This window comes from Eptatretus burgeri, chromosome 6 (assembly GCF_056783735.1).
Source record: "Eptatretus burgeri isolate ZD-2024b chromosome 6, Ebu_testis_v1, whole genome shotgun sequence".
Classification (NCBI taxonomy): domain Eukaryota; kingdom Metazoa; phylum Chordata; class Myxini; order Myxiniformes; family Myxinidae; genus Eptatretus; species Eptatretus burgeri.
The window spans coordinates 41,281,162-41,298,834 of NC_140966.1; the positions used below are offsets into that span (position 1 = coordinate 41,281,162).

Genomic DNA, 17,673 nt, shown 5'->3' on the forward strand with positions numbered 1-17,673 from the left:
GCTCCACTCATCCACCCATCCACCCATCTCTCCACCCATCCATTGATCCACACAAACCTCATCCACATTCGCCCCTGCCCACATAAACCCCGCCCACATAAGCCCCACCCACATAAACCCCTCCCACACAAGCCCCACCCACATAAACCCCGCCCACACACACCCCGCCCACACAAGCCCCACCGAAGTGCCGCCCACACACACCCCGCCCACATAAACCCCTCCCACACAAGCCCCACCCACACAAGCCCCACCCACACCCCGCCCACACAAGCCCCACCAAAGCCCCGCCCACACAAGCCCCACCCCCCTCATCCCCCCTGTGCGCCCCCCACCTTTGACCCACCACCCCCCTCATTCCTCCCCCCCCCCCCTCCCCCACACACACACATGGGGAGGGGAGGGATGGGATGAGGGGGTGATGGGTCGTTGGGGGGGCGCACCTACCCTCCCTTCATGTTTTGATCCTCTTCTTGTAATTCAGAATCAAGTAATTGTATACAAAACAAATATAATTTATTAATATTGAAAATATTAAATATTCATTTGCGAGAATGTATAATCTTTCCCAGCAATCTTCTCCAGATGTCTTGTGATTTCGAAACTCAGACACCATATTCTGTTTTGAAACAAAAAGTGGATAATAATTACATGGTAATATGAGTAAGCCTCGTTGACCACTGAATTAACACACCAGGAGGCCGACTCAGCCTGTCATCCTTTCAAGGTCAATAAAATTAATTCCAGTGTACTGACAAAACCGCGTTCAAACTAATAATGCAACCAACATTAGACGACATTCTAAAGAGAGAGTGATATTAATAATAATTCAGAAATATTTACCTCCAGAAAATCATGTGTTGTACAAGATTGCTTCAACAGCTGATGTTGTGCGATAGTGCTGAAAAAAAAAAAAAAAGTCAAGGGTATAGATGAAGAGACAGACAGACAGGGAAAGCAACACACACCCACACACGCACACACACACACACACACACACACACTCACACACACACAGGCACACATAGACACACGTGTCTCACCATTGGTTTAATTCATTCGAGATCAGAGACCAGTCATTATAAATCATTGATCTCTTCAATAAGAGCAGAGAGAGGTAGGTAGGAAGACAGACACACACACACGTGTCTCACCATTGGTTTAATTCCTTCGAGATGATAGGACGTGATAAGACTTCGTGCCACTCATTGAAAATGTCTTTCAATTCTCTTCTAAAATCATTGATCTCTTCAATAAGAGTATTAATTTCATGAACCACGTCGTGATACGTAAACTCAATTTCTTCCAATGCCCTGTCAGGGAAAAAAAAAATATATATATATATCAGAATTATCATGATTTAATTAATAATCATTTGCTTCATCGTTCAAAGAGAAAACCAAACAAACTTACCAACTCTGTAGTAAGCTTTTGCCTTCATCGGAAGAGAGATCATCCATGTCTCAGTTGTAAAAATGAAAATCCTGTCTGGCAGAAACTTTGTCTGGTGAATCACTTATAAGGCTTACAATGAGAAAATTCCCGAAACATTGGGTGCGGCCACAGGAAATGACAGCTTGGAAAATAACTGGGCGATTGTATGAATCATTTACAAAACATACTTAAAATGGTTTCGATTCAAATGTTTTCAGTTCGTGTTCTGAGATAAAATATAAACACGAGACCTTGTCTCACAGAATAGTTCCTATTTTTTCACAGCATGACTGTCTAAAACCACACAGCACGACCGTGTCAAAAAACACTTCCTCATTTTCACGGCATGAACTGAAAACATTTGAAACAAAACTTTTTATGGCGTGGTTTATACACAAAAATGATTTGCAACTCGGGCGGTGGTCAGATGAGATCATAAAGAGAAGTTTATCATTTCGTAATGGCACAAAAGGGGTATCTTAAAAAATATAAAGATTCAAATGTTTTGTTTGTCAATATTTTAGATGGGGATTATTGTGCAAAGAAAATTAAACTATTGAAGGAATTTGAGAATGAACAAATCTTTATAGGTTCAATGAGTGAGCTGATCAACCTCCAGGTTAAAGGGGAGACAAATAAATATACCTTGGGATAGCCTGGTTATATATATACAAAGCCTGGTGTTGGCTTAGTGGTTAGGGTGGTGGCTTGGGATCCCAGTGTCCCGAGTTCGAATCCCGCTCAGCTGCTGAATTAACACCAGGGGGTTGACTCAGCCTGTCATCCTTCCGAGGTCGGCGAAATGAGTACCAGTATACTGGTCCCGGTGTATGCCCCGGTTAGAATAGGTGTACCATATCCCTGTGTTGTAAGAGGCGTCCAGGAAGGGCATCCGACCATAAAACCAAACCCCTGCACAGCAGGGAAAAACGGATAAAAAGGGGGTTTATTTTTAGGGAAAAAAAAAAGGGAATCGCTGAAAATCCCCCATTCATTAACATGGGGAAAAGTGAGCTAGAACCATCATATTCACCCTACTTACGTATATATACATACATATACGTATATATACATACATATATATATATATACATATATATATACATATATATATATATATATATATATATATATATATATATGTACATATATATATATATATATATATATATATATATATATATGTACATATATATATATATATATAAATACATATATATATATCTATCCATACATCTATCTATACAGTGGTACCTCTACTTACGAATGTCTCTACATACGAATGTTTCAGGTTACGAAGCGCCTGAACGGGAAAATATTGCCTCTAGTTACGAAGGCGTTTCAGGATACGAAGTCAAAAATACAGTACAGTACGCGCTGCTTTTCGCTGCTCCCAGAGTTTCCCGAACGGAAACAAACTTGTTGCTGCTCTGCCATTGGCTATCGCCTAAAATCTGCCTGGCAACCCTTTGCGTATGCGTGTATCCCAGCATGCTCTTCGTGTCCCCGTCCCGCTCTGTAAATATAGTTCTGCTGTATACAGTCTATGGTCCCGCTACGAAGTGCTCGGACAGTGTTACAGTACAGTACGCGTGTGGATTACAGTAACTTTTATTCACAATGGACCCCAAGAAAGCAATGACGAAAAGTGGACAAGGAGAAAAGAAGAAGAGAGTTTTTCTGGCCATATAAACAAAGCAAGAGATAATAGAAAGGTATGAAAAGGGGATGCGTTTGATTGATCTCGCAAAAGAATATGGACGTAATATATCTACGATCGGCACGATAATAAAACAAAAGGAAGCCCTAAAAGCTACGGCTCCTTCCAAAGGCCTCTCTGTCATTTCCAAGAGGAGGTCGGCAGTGAACGATGAGATGGAGAGGTTGTTACTCGTGTGGATAAAGGAGAAAGAGATCGCTGGTGACACAGTGACAGAGGCCATAATTTGCGCAAAGGCAACCGCCATCTTCACTGACCTCGTGAAGGAGGATACAGGCGAGGGAAATTCGGCGCAGTTAGTAACGAGAATAGCAGTTAAAAGGTAAATGAATATTTTTATTATTTCCTTTATTCTTTGTTTTTTACATTATGTGCCTCTCGTTTTATGTTTATTGTGCGGTAATCTAATTTTAACATGTATTTGCTTCATGTTCTGATGCATTTTTATGATTTATTAAAAAAAAATGTCCGAATTTTGCGGGGCTTGGAACGGATTAGCGCATTTACATTCAAAAGGCGTCTCTACTTACGAAGGTTTCAGGTTACGAAACTACTCCCAGAACGAATTAAATTAGTAAGCAGAGGTACAACTGTATATGTATATGTATATATATATGTATATATGTATATGTATATATATATGTATATATATATATATATATATATATATATATATATATATATATATATATATATATATATATATGTATATGTATATGTACGTGTCCAAAATGTGTGCGGTGTAATAGTAAAATAAATATTCAGCGAAGCAAGCGTAGGCGGTGTCGTTGGCGGCAGTATCGTGTTCTTCCACTTCAACCTTGTTCACGAAATTTTTTTGCCGAAAAGCAAAATACTTTCGTACAGTATTTTATTTGTTTAATGTTCGCGTTAGCCTCACAATTGAACCTTTGTAATCCGAAAGTAACGTCAACTGGGCTGTAAAATTACTGCCAGTCAACAAAATCATCAAATCTGTGGTAAGTCGTCTCATCAGAGAAAGCTGAGGTTCTTTCTCCTCAGTTATGGCGGCAGAAGTTGAGTGCGGGAAGGCTCGTCTACGTTGCGCGTTTTTCGTGTCGCACAAGCATCGTTTGTGTAAAATGATTCCAAGCGCGGGCTGTCGCTATTGCGGAGAGCATGCGGCCTGCGAGCCTGACACCACGGTGCGTTTCACACCCGTGCCACACCCGTGCCACACCCGTGCCACACCCGTTCCACACCCGTGCCACACCCGTTCCACATCCGTGCCCTCATACTCACAACTCACACGTGTGGAGTCATTGGACCCCTGAAACCGATACTTGCATTGCAAAACGATTTTATCATCACAAACATTTTCATCGCAGAAATGTCACTACCCTGGATCCCACGCATGTATAATTGTGTAGTTTACAGGACGTTGTGACCGGGAGCTACAGACTATCCTTTACATGATGATGATGATGATGATGATGATGTGCAAATATGGACTTTGACAGCTTTGTGTGGGTTTAGATCACGACTGTTCGAGTGACAACTCCATGAAATTTGTGACCGTCTTCACTGAAATGCTGTTTCCAATAAGTTTACAAATACCTGTTTTTTTAATGTATTTTTTGAACGACGGTATTTAATTTTGGGTTTAATACTGCGAATGTGAACGAAATGGAATTTTCTCACTTCAAAACTATATATATATATACACACACACACAAAGTTCAGCCAAATTTTGAGATGATGTATTTACCATGTACTGCAGGCAGAGTGTCCGGGGTGACATTGAGGACGTAGTTGATAATATGAAGGGTAGTCGGTTGAATAGGAAAGAAGTATGTTGGTGGGAAACCTTTGAGGAGCAAATGTGTAGCTTGCTGAGTAGGTATGTAACAGTCGAGGCAGAGACAGGCCCAGGTGGTTGAGCATGAAGGTATGTTGTGTAATTGAGGAGAAGCAGAAGGCATGCATTAAGTACAAAATATGAGGACTGGAGTCTGACTCATCAGTACAGGAGCAAACGGAGGAAGGTTAACAAAATAACTCGGCAAACCAAAAGAGAAGAGAAGAGCAAAAACATAGCCAAAACTAGAAAAAGAGCAATCATTGATTGCAGACCCTCGCCAGGACTTCTTTTGTGTAGTGTTTGTGTACTGGTGTGTTAATTAATGTGACAATTAGAACTGCCACTTTATAACTGCTGGCAGTGATGACCGGGTACCAAGACGTCCCACTTCAATGCAACCCCGCTTTGATCGGACATCTTACTCTGACCCTTGACGTTTTAAAAAATTATTATTCATTATTCAATTGACTTTAGAGTGGGTGTAAAATTGAGTTTCAAGTGTGCCAAGTTTGCCATGTGCCAAGTTTCAACTTTTTCCTTGGTGCGGTTTCAGAGATACAGAAGCGTGCTTGAAAGAAGTCCGATGTTTTTTTTCTGTTTTTCTGACAGGGCTTCCACACCACATGGCCTATGACGTCAAAATTATCATTGAAACATTCCACATGAGTAGTTGCACCAATAGTGAAAATTTCATCTCAATCCGACAAGCGGTTGTGGAGAGAAGAAACAAAAGTTCTGTGCGGACAAACAAACGGACCCAAATGCAATACCCTCTCCTCCGGCAAGGGTAACTAGAACAGCACTCAGTGGAGCGCATACCTCCACCAAGCTGAACAATTTATGTTTTGTTTTCCACTAATAAGCCGGATCTGAATCCAGACCTCAACAAAAATCGAATCGGCTTGTTCTTGTTCGGTAACCAACTCGTCCACCAAGTTTTCTCACAAGATGTCCACAACTTTGTGAAATATCCTGCTGTATATTGTTTTGGCTCCATGTCTCAATGTTGAAGAATCACTTAAAATCCTTTTTAAGAAACTCTGCTATCCAGATTCAGGTCTTTTTCACCAAATCTGAATCAATTCCTCCTTTTCACACACCGAACCTCTCCATCAAGTTTCATCCAAATTTGTCGACCACTTTTTGAGTCATCGTGCTGACACAGATAAACGGGTGAAAACATAACATCTGTCCATCTTCGGTGGCAGAGGTAAATATTTAACGTACCAGGAAGGCATTCTTTAAGTCCTGTATTTTCCGGTGTATAAACCGTGGCTGTTTATTAACCGCAACCCTGTTTTTCACCCTCAAAATAAATTATTATTTTGATCATTTTATTTTCCGATCTATATCTAAATACATTTCTACATTAACTTCATACGGAACGAAGTGATTAAGGTATCAACATGCTTTCTCCCATGTCCGCTTAATTTCGTCGAACAAGCTTACTCTTATTTTCAAGAAGTTGAAGAGAGACTAGAGGCTACCAAGAAGTTTTTATTTTTCTTTCTTGTTTTTTAATATTATAAAGAGGATTTTTTTTTGGTCACGAGAAAAAGGAAGAAAAGGGATTCATACCGGTATCATACATATTTCTTGTGGACTTGTGGCCCTTGAAAGGGCCGTTTGTGTTTGATGAAGCTTTTCAGCTAAACCCGAGGAAATCCTCGTCAATGCTTTCCTCGTCGAAGAGGGCACATCACTCTTTGTCCGAATTAGGGTAGAGCAAGTCCCCGTCACTGTCACTGTCATTTGCAGCCTCCTCCTCCCAAATGATGTCGTCCTCTGTGCCGTCCATGTTGTTGGAGATGCAGCATTTCAGAAATGCTCATTTGATGATGTCCGACGGTATCTCCTCCCACACCTTGACGATCCAGCCACACATAATCGGAAGGTCCACCTTTCTCATCCTCTCGATGAACGCCGGCAGTCTTCTGCAGTTTTTGCCGCTGACGGCAAAAACTTTTGTGTTTTTCTCCGGATACGGATGCAAACGAAATGTTGTGGACAGGTTGGTGTGTGACAAGGATGAAATGATTAGGTGTTTGTGAAGATCTGGATCCGAGTTCAGATCTGAGAATTTTTTAAAGTGATTCTTCACCATTGAGAGATGGGGCTAAAATGATATAAAGCATGGTATCTCAAAAAGTTATGGATGGATTCAGACAAAATGTGTTGGACAGGTTGGGTTTGTAACAAGGAAGAATTTATTCAATTTTGCGGACGATCTGGACCTGAAAACGAGTTTTTAATTTTTTATAATCAAACAGAAGACGAAATACTGCATTGGAGTCATCAGAAGGAATCCGAATAAGCAAAGAGAAAATATGGTCATCAGGAGGAATCTGGATAGGATTTGGGTTTCAGCCGCTACTCCACAACCCGCAAACCCATTCTCTTTCTCTATCGAGTGCAGCCTGTGGCTGCTGGTTGCATCATTGGTTGGGACACGGCTATGCCGCTGATGCAGTGTCCCCCTTACCAGTACACTGGTGCTCATTTTGCCGACTTCGGAAGGATGACAGGCTGAGTCAACCTCCTGGTGTATTTAATTAATCGGTCAACGGGGCTTGAACTCGGGACCCTCGGATCCCAAGCTGCCACCCTAACCACGAAGCCAACACCAGGCTTGCAAACCCGTTCAAGTGCAACTAAGTGAGCCTTACAGAAAAATTTCTGCAATAATTCACTTCTCCTTACATGGATGGATAAAGAAAGAGAGAAATACAGAAAGAGTAAGAATTGGAATGAATAAAGAGAAATGTGAAAAAGTACAAAGGAGTTTGAAAGGAACAAGGGTTGAGGGAAGACCCTGGATGGATAGATTTCAGAAGTTACTCACCAGGCTCAAACGCAGTAACAGGTGCAATCTACCAGAGGTCCGTCAGCAGGGAAGCACAGTCCACACAGCATCCGTAATTGGTATTGTACGTGATTCTTCACCATTGAGAAATGAGGCCAAAAAGTTGTGGATGGATTATGACAAAACTTGGTGGATGAGTTGATTAGATGACAAGAACAAGCTGATTACCTTTGGGTTCAAGTCAGCAGATCCGGCCTATCGGTGGTATATACAAAACGTAAACTGTTAATCGTGGTGGAGGTATGCCCATTACTAACCGAGTGCCGTTCTAGTTACTTTTATTTTGGAAGTGGCTTTGGAAAAACGCCACGGCAAGCTGTATCTATCTGTACACCTTAACACGGATTTCACCCAAGGAGGAAAAACCCCCTTGGGGCGAGGGGCAAATTAAGTCGCTACAACCTCCATCGTGTGACCTGCAGTCCTGTCAAGTTTAGTTGAGAATGGATAAGTAATGACCAAATTTATCACACAGACAGACAGACAGACATCAAATTGAATATTTTAGTATGATGATGAAGGGTGTGGACAAGATAGGTGCAGGAGGAGTCTTTCAGCAGATTGGACAGTGTTAGGACCAGGGATCATAGCCTGAGGATCAAGAAGATGAGAGTTCGAATGATATTAAAGCAGGGGTCTTTCAGTCAGAGTAGTTGATGCATGGAATAGTCTCCCTAGAAAGGTAGTGGCAGCAGCGAGGGTTAATAGGTTTAAACTCGAATTAGATCAGTACCTATATGCAGTTTGGATAGAGGGGTATATATTGGCAGGACTTGGTATCTTGTGTGTGGTAGGTGATTGTTTTGGGGGTTGATGTAGCACAAGCATGATGAGCCTGATTGGCCTCCTCCAAAGTTCCTGTTGTGGGAAGGAAAGTGAGGTTTATAAATGGTGGAAGTGTGTGGGCTAAATAGGAATGGATGTGAAATACAACACTGTATATGGAGGTTGGAGGAAGGGTGGCCGTCAGGGATTTTGCCATCATAACATACCTATTAAGTAGATAGTTCTGACACTAAAGGCACATTTATTGGCATTATCTTGGTGCCCACCCCATGTTGTCCTGAGAGGTTTCCTCTGTAGGCCAGATCAGGCCTACATGTGACACCTTGTTGATAATCCAGCTGGGTATTTATTTTTTACAAAGTCATGAGAGGGCAGTTTTAAGATTAAATTCGGTTTCCCAAAGCCTGAATTCTAAATCATTCATACTGCCACCTTCAGCTCGGTTTGAATCCATAATCTCTCGGATAGCAAGTTTTGCGTCCTCACCACCATACTCAATATCCCACTAATAGTTGTCTTTTTTATTTACAGTATCTTATTTATAGTAGCAACTGTAGCATTACATGTGGATTTTGCTGTGTGAACCACCCTTTTTAGTTGTCATGGACGTCGTTTCACAATTTTATTTTTTCTTCATCGTTTGAAGATCTGATGCATTCTCGTATATACAGCGACTTAGAACAAGGTAATTTGGAGATCATGGACAAATAAGAGTAAAAGTGGTCGAAGCATGGATCACAACATGATCAGATCAAATCTTCATGTGAACTTGATCAAATGTGAAGTTTCTTTCGAAAGGATAGCTTTTTGTTTGATGCACTTTTCCAGTTATGTGAAACAGCCAGCTTTGGTTCTCACCGAAGGACAGTTTTTATATTTTGCTCGGTTTCCTCCCAGTGCGCATTTCCAGTGTGAAAGTTTGTTCAATTTGAACCATCTTGCAAGTCGATTCACACTCGCAGCTGGCCCTAACTCTACTTTTGTGCATTTTTTTTGAACAAATATGTCTCATGAATATTCCCAGGAAATATTGAGTTGGGAATAAACACATTGAACAGGTACACCACACCATTTTAAACGATGCCACATAGTGCTGCCACCCATTTTTGCACATCAATTTTCTTTTGTAATTGTGTTCTCATTCAGATTGCACATTTCTAGGTTGGGCAGCAAAGAAAGCGAATTCCTTGTCCACTGGACCCAAAGCAGTAAGTTGATGTTGCTCTTGCATTGCTTTGTCTTTCATTGTTGTCTCATTTGCAAATTACTTGTACCCATTATACTTGCAGTATTCAGCACTGGCATATCTGTGTGAGAGAACTGTGGTGCATTAAAGACCATCTTGGTTTTGTGCGTGCACGTCTGAGCGTGTGCATATGTGCTCTAATCTCTCCCATGCCTTCCTTTCCCTTCTCACGCCACACCTCCCCCTCCCCAAACTCTTTACTTTAATGCCTTCCTTTCCTTTTCCAATTCAAATTGCAGAGGGGAAGGGATGAGGTGAAGGTTGGAGGGAGGAGGCATGGGAAGGAGTGGGAGGAGGGAGGGGAAGGGGTTAGGTGGGAACCCAGAGGGAGAAGAGTGGGTTTAGAGGATGTGGGTGGGAGGGAGGGGATGGGCTGTGAGGAGGAGGGAGGGGAAATATATTGTGTGTGTGCGTGCGTGCGTGCGTGCGTGCGTGCGTGCGTGCGTGCGTGCGCGCGCGTATATATGCATTCGTGTGCGCGCGCGTGTGTATATATTTATTCGTGTATATACAGTGGGGAGAACAAGTATTTGATACACTGCCGATTTTGCAGGTTTTCCCACTTACAAAGCATGTAGAGGTCTGTAATTTTTATCATTGGTACACTTCAACTGTGAAAGATGGAATCTAAAACAAAAATCCTGAAAATCACATTGTATGATTTTTAAATAATTAATTTGCATTTTGTTGCATGAAATAAGTATTTGATCACCTACCAACCAGTAAGAATTCCAGCTCTCACAGACCTATTCGTTTTGTGGTTAAGAAGCCCTCCCATTCTCCACTCATTACTTGTATTAACTGCACCTGTTTGAACTCGTTATCTGCATAAAAGACAGCTGTCCACACTCAATCAATCAGACTCCAACCTCTCCACAATGGGCAAGAACAGAGAGCTGTCCAAGGACATCAGGGACAAAATTGTAGACTTGCACAAGGCTGGAATGGGCCACAAGACAATAGGCAAGCAGCTTGGTGAGAAGGCAACAACTGTTGGTGCAATTATTAGAAAATGGAAGTAGTTCAAGATAACAGTCAATCTCCCTCGATCTGGGGCTCCGTGCAAGATCCCACCTTGTGAAGCCTCAATGATCATGAGAAAGGTGAGGGATCAGCCTAGAACTACACGGCAGGACCTGGTCAATGACCTGAAGAGAGCTGGGACCACAGTTTCAAAGAAAACCATAAGTAACACACTACGCCGTCATGGATTAAAATCCTGCAGCGCACGCAAGGTCCCTCTGCTCAAGCCAGCGCATGTCCAGGCCCGTCTGAAGTTTGCCAATGACCATCTGGATGATCCAGAGGAGGAATAGGAGAAGGTCATGTGGTCTGATGAGACCAAAATAGAGCTTTTTGGTTTAAACTCCACTCACCGTGTTTGGAGGAAGAAGAAAGATGAGTACAACCCCAAGAACACCATCCCAACCATGAAGCATGGAGGTGGAAACGTCATTCTTTGGGGATGCTTTTCTGCAAAGGGGACAGGACGACTGCACCGTATTGAGGGGAGGATGGATGGGGCCATGTATTATGAGATCTTGGCCAACAACCTCCTTCCCTCAACAAGAGCTTTGAAGATGGGGCGTGGCTGGGTCTTCCAGCATGACAACGACCTGAAACACACAGCCAGGGCAACTAAGGAGTGGCTCCGTAAGAAGCATCTAAAGGTCCTGGAGTGGCCTAGCCAGTCTCCAGACCTGAACCCAATAGAAAATCTTTGGAGGGACCTGAAAGTCTGTGTTGCCCAGCGACAGCCCCGAAACCTGAAGGATCTGGAGAAGATCAAGATCTGTATGGAGGAGTGGGCCAAAATCCCTGCTGCAGTCTGTGCAAACCTTGTTAAGAACTATCGGAAACGTCTGATCTCTGTAATTGCAAACAAAGGTTTCTGTACCAAATATTAAGTTCTGCTTTTCTGATGTATAAAAATACTTATTTCATGCAATAAAATGCAAATTAATTATTTAAAAATCATACAATGTGATTTTCAGGATTTTTGTTTTAGATTCCATCTTTCACAGTTGAAGTGTACCAATGATAAAAATTACAGACCTCTACGTGCTTTGTAAGTGGGAAAACCTGCAAAATCGGCAGTGTATCAAATACTTGTTCTCCCCACTATATATATATATATATATATATATATATATATATATATATATATATATATATATATATATATATATATATATATATATATATATATATATATATATATATATATATATATATATATATATATATATATATATATATATATATATATATGTATATGTATATGTATATGTATATATATATATATATATATATATATATATACAAACACACCCACACACCCACACACCCACACACCCACACACACATCAGTTATATTCACTAGCAGCATTGGCACTACCACCCGGAGAGTGGTCGTGCCCATGTCAGCCCACCTTAGGTGGGCAATTTAAATTGGTGATATTTCCAAATGATACTTTCTTCTGGAACACACTGTACACTTGAAAGACAAGTAACAAAAGATATATAATGTCATAGCCCCCATTGTTTTAGTAATTTTGCTGGATGGAGATAAAGGGCTCGCCCATATTTATGTAGAACTAAAATGGCCGCCAGTCCAGCAGTCGACCATCTTTGATCAGATCACAAACTAAAGTGAGGTGCACATGTATGCCATCATGTACTGTGCTTTTGCCAAGTTTGAACAAAATCGGACCATGCATGTCTGAGAAATAGTTGGGGACACATTTAAGTAACAAAATGGCCACCAGTCGGCCATCTTGGATCTGATGTCGAAAGAAAATGACTTGCATATGTTAGTCATCATGCAGTATCTGTGTACCAAGTCTAAAAAAGATCAGTAAATGCATGTCCGAAAAATGGTTGAGGACATGTTCGACACCAGGTGTTTTTTTTTTTTTGTTTTTTTTTTTTACAACTAAAATGGCTGTCAGTTGATCATATTGGATCTGATGTCAAAAAAAAGATGATGTGAATCGGTAAGCCATCATTCATTATCTGTGTTTGAACAAAATTGGTAAATGCATGTCCGAGAAATGGTTGAGGATGTGCTCGATACTGGGGTTTAAAAAATTTATTTTACAGCTAAAATGGGCGACAGTCAGCGATCTTGGATATGATGTCAAAAAAATGACGTGTGTGTATGTATATATATATATATATATATATATATATATATATATATATATATATATATATATATATATATATATATATATATATATATATATATATATATACCATCATGTGTTGTCTTTTTGCGGCGTACGAATAAAATCGGTCCATACATGTCCGAGGTATGGTTGCGGATGCACGTACACACGGGCACAAAAATTGAGACCAAATCCATAAGCCCCCGTTTCGGACCAAGTCCAACGGAGGCTAAAAATTGATATACTCCAACCATATTTGTCCTTGCTGGACCATACCGTGATGTTTTTGTGATATAAAATGCCAAGTGATCAATTTTTAAGCTTTCACCATGCGTGCACGCAAAGAAACAAACACACACATCTCATTTTTTTTCATTTCTGTTCCTCACAATTCACACACACACACACACACACACACACACACACACACACACACACACACACACACACACACACACACACACACACACACACACACACACACACACACACACACACACACACACACACACACACACACACACACACACACACACACACACACACACACACACACCTCTTCTCGCCCTGAGAAACATAAGCAAAGCCATAAACCAACTTGTAGTACGAGTATTTCAATCCACCTGTAGAATCATAAACTGGCCACAAGTGGAAATGAACATGCGAGACATCAAATCAAGGAAACTTCTCATTATCCTCAAAATGTTCAACAAAAATCAGTGCATCCCAAGAATGTACCTGCAGAGACGAGAAGGAGACAGCGGCCTGATGGCACTCAAACAAGTGCACAGAATGGCAACTGTCAGATTGGCTGAGTACGTGAAAAGTTCAACAGACTACTGAATCCAATTTGGATGCAAACGAGACAGCAATGCACAGGGGGTATCCCTAACTCACCGAGCAAAAATATTCCAAAGACAGGTGCAAATAGAAGACGTCCCACATGAAACTGAAACGGCAACAAATACAGCCACAATTATTGCAAAAACAATAAAAAAATAAAAATAGAAAGCAAAATATCAACAGATATACATACACCCCACACACAACCGGGAGACTGACAAAATAGCAATGAGGTACGAAATATAATTTGACAGAATGGGCATAGATATAGAAGGCTTATTGGAATGGCTAAGAAGAGGTGAGTTTAACTGGGATGGAGAACGAATCATTATTTATGTCCAAGACCAAGGACACTGCACCAATGGCTTTAAGAAAATGGAATGACTCGGTCAAACAAGGTAGAAACAAAGCATGAGCCACCTCCTATCGGGATGTAAAAAAAAAAACTCATGTCAGAGCAGCTGTCCACACAAAGGCACAACAAAGGATGTAGAATAATCCAAGATATATAATATATATGACCGTTTTTACAGCCATTTTTCCCTGCTGTGCAGGGGTTTGGCTTTTTCTTGAGACAATGTTTTATGGCCGGATGCCCTTCCTGACGCCAACCCTGGTCGCCTCTTTCGACACACAGGGATATGGTACACCTATTCTAACCGGGGCATACACCGGGACCAGTACACTCGCACTCATTTCGCCGACCTCGGAAGGATGACAGGCTGAGTCAACCCCCTAGTGTAAATTCAGCAGCCAACGGGGCTTGAACTCAGCACCCTGGGATCCCAAGCCACCATCCTAACCACTAAGCCAACACCAGGCTTATGTAGAATAATCCAAGGAAGTAATGAAAACAAGGAAGTCATGTTCGTGTACAACCTAATGATCCCATCAAGCATGAACATAGAAAATAAAGCATTGCAACCAGATATCAAACTTAGGTACAAAAAAGCGAGAAGAAGGCATTGTTGATTGAGGTGTTAATAGCAGTGATTTTGGACAAAACGATGCAGAACTCAAGAAAATGACCAAACACCAAGACTTCAAGAATGAAGTGAGAAGATCCTGGAAGATAAAGGATGCCAGTTGTTTCAGTGTTAGCTGAACCTACAGGAATGATGACAAAGAACCTCACAGAGATATTAAACATAGGGGCAATACACCTGGGTACTCACCTGGTAGCGGCTGGATAAGATAACCAGGCCACCACTGGTCGGCATGGATGACCCACAAAATATATAATGGAGAAGAAAGTGAATACCTCTGGATTTTTTTTTTTAATGCCATGAACAAACCTTGGTACATCACGGGTGATAATGGTTTTGGTCAAGTTTCATCGAAATTGTGCGTGTGGTTTCAGAAAAGAAAGCAAATATATATTTTGGGGGGCAACCCCCCCTCCCACCCCATAGAACCCCTTGGACACAATTTTTTTTTAATGTTGTGAACAAACTTTTGTACATCATGGGTCGTGAAGATGGTGGTCAAGTTTCATCATAATTGTGTGTGTAGTTTCTGAGAAGAAAGCAAATGCATATTTTGGGGGACAACCCCCCTTTCCCCATAGAACCTCCGAGACCCCACTTTTTTTTTAATGTTGTGAATGAACTTTAGTACATCATGGGTGGTGAAGATGGTGGTCAAGTTTCACCGGAATTGTATGTGTAGTTTTGGAGAAGAAAGCAAATACGTATTTTGGGGGGCAACCCCCCTTAAATCCCCTGAGAGCCAAAATTTTTTTTAATGTCATGAACAAATGTTGGTACGTCATGGGTGATGAAGGTTGTTGTGAAGTCTTATCAGAATTGTGTGTATCGTTTGAGAAGAATGCAAATACCTCTTTGGGGAGGTAACCCCCCCCCAATAAACTCCCTCTGTCGATCCCTTCAGACCCCGTTCATTTTTTTTAATGCCATCATGGGTGATGAAGGTTGTGGTCAAATTTCGTTGAAATCGTATGTGCAGTTTCTGAAAAGAAGTTGCAAGTATTTGTGGACGGACGGACGATGTGCCATCCCATAAGCTCCCCGGAACTACTTTACAGATGAGCTAAAAACCATCCCTGGGAATATTATAAAAATGAACTACAGTTGGAAGCTGTCCCGGGGCTCAGCGACGATCCTGAAGAGAGCCCTCGGCACAAAACTTTGAAAAGAGAAAACTTCACAGCTTGGTCCATGATTCGTGATCCCTTACTGAAATGAAGGTGGATGCTTTGAAACTTCCCTGGGAGGACCCATTCCACATTCTGAAACTTGCACATGAAGATACCAATGAACGACACACACACACACACACACACACACACACACACACACACACACACACACACACACACACACACACACACACACACACACACACACACACACACCTGATCGGTATCTGTTTCACCTCCCAACACCCACTCACCACACGTGGAGATCAGGCTTCTCGGAGTGGATGAGATAAATTTGGGTCTACCAGATCCTGGAGGGGGTGCAGGCATCCATCAATCCTGCTGCCTCTCACAAGAATGTTTATGGACGCAGTTCCTGTGGCTGGCTGATCTAATTCTTTGACACCTCACTGAGGGTGTGCTTGAAGTCTACGATTGCACCCAATCACTAGCCAGGGCGATACAAGATTTTGGAATAATAAGTAAATTAAAATAAATAAAAAAAGTATGGCATCAGGGAGATTGAAAGCAATGAATCCACAGGGGTGGATTAAAAGGATGCGAAGAGAATTTGAAGGGGTGGATAACCCTCTTCGACCCGACCAACCTGCGACGACTTACACTTCGAATAAAGGGCTGAGATGCTTACTGTCCCAAGGGTTCGGTTTTGCAAGAAATTGGGACATGGGTAATTTGGGTGAGAGCGGGCAAGAGTGACTCAATGGTTGGTGAAGGGATTGGTTTGGAAACCAAAATTGTCTTGTGGAGATGATGTCTGTTATGTGTAACGAATTGAGTTGTGTTTGGAGAATGAATGCGGATTATAGCATATAAGCAGGCCATGGCAGAGTTGGAATACGATCACTATTTTTGCATTGCGATGTTTTAGAATTGAATGACAGCGGGGGAGGAAATGAGATGTTGGATTGTTTGGGTGAGGAAGCTATGTGGGTCCGTGACAATGGATCAAGCTCTGGAGGAGCGGTGACTGCGCCCCCCCCCCCAAGGTAATTTGTCCCTGGCAGCTGATGGTGTATGAGACTGCGAGAGAGCCTGGATGGTGTGGAGAAATGGAGACCCATCAGATAGTAGGGTCTGATTTGGGTGACCAGCGGTAAGGAAACCCCTGGCGACCCGTATGAGGCTGAGAGAGAGCCTAGATGGTGAGGAGACCCTCTCAGGTGAGGTGTACAGCAAAAGAGCTGTTTAGTTATCAGGGACTGAATCGTTGAAGTGGGGAAGGGGGGGTGGGAAAGAAGTCGTAAGTCGGGCGACTTGTTTTTGGACTGTGGGCACCAAAACCCCCACCATTTTTGTTGGACAGTACCTCTCTGCTGCTTAGTTGAGGATCACACATATGTGTAATAACATTTAAGCCATGGTCTTGCAGGGTTGGAATGAATGATTGGTATTGAGTTTATGTATGAGTGTGTGAGGGAAGGTTTATTATATCGCTGTCACTAATCTATAACAAAGAGACAGGGCTCGTGGAATTTTGAAATAGGTAAATTTGGATGGCTCCACAGGTAACGTTGGGTATTGTGGCATCTACTGGGGAGCGCAGTCTTTAGAAGGGGGTTGTACAAATGTTATCAAGTAGTTTTGGTTTAGGTTTTGGCCTACAGTAGATT

At 41.8% G+C, this 17,673-nt stretch overlaps 1 protein-coding gene and 1 long non-coding RNA gene across 11 annotated transcripts in view; one reads left to right on the forward strand and one right to left on the reverse strand.

Annotated features, from left to right (window-relative positions):
• Positions 1 to 436: 436 nt before the first annotated feature.
• LOC147024617 (uncharacterized) lies at positions 437 to 2,383 on the reverse strand. The gene is made up of 4 exons (XR_015059100.1): positions 1,414 to 2,383; positions 1,155 to 1,313; positions 844 to 901; positions 437 to 619 (listed from the first exon to the last, which is right to left on the reverse strand). It is a non-coding gene; the product is annotated as an uncharacterized LOC147024617 (long non-coding RNA).
• Positions 2,384 to 3,128: 745 nt separating this feature from the next.
• Positions 3,129 to 17,673, forward strand: part of TRMT13 (tRNA methyltransferase 13) — a 45,802-nt gene continuing 31,257 nt past the window's right edge. For 2 of the 10 annotated variants that reach the window (XM_085884678.1, XM_085884680.1), the window contains exons 1-2: positions 3,940 to 4,320; positions 9,787 to 9,833. In XM_085884678.1, coding sequence (XP_085740804.1) covers positions 4,180 to 4,320; positions 9,787 to 9,833 — 188 coding nt within the window. In that variant the 5' untranslated portion in view covers positions 3,940 to 4,179. Of the gene's footprint in view, positions 3,477 to 3,931; positions 4,321 to 9,771; positions 9,834 to 17,049; positions 17,224 to 17,673 lie in introns of those variants that run through there. The other 8 variants (XM_085884686.1, XM_085884687.1, XM_085884683.1 and 5 more) reach the window with 8 other exon arrangements.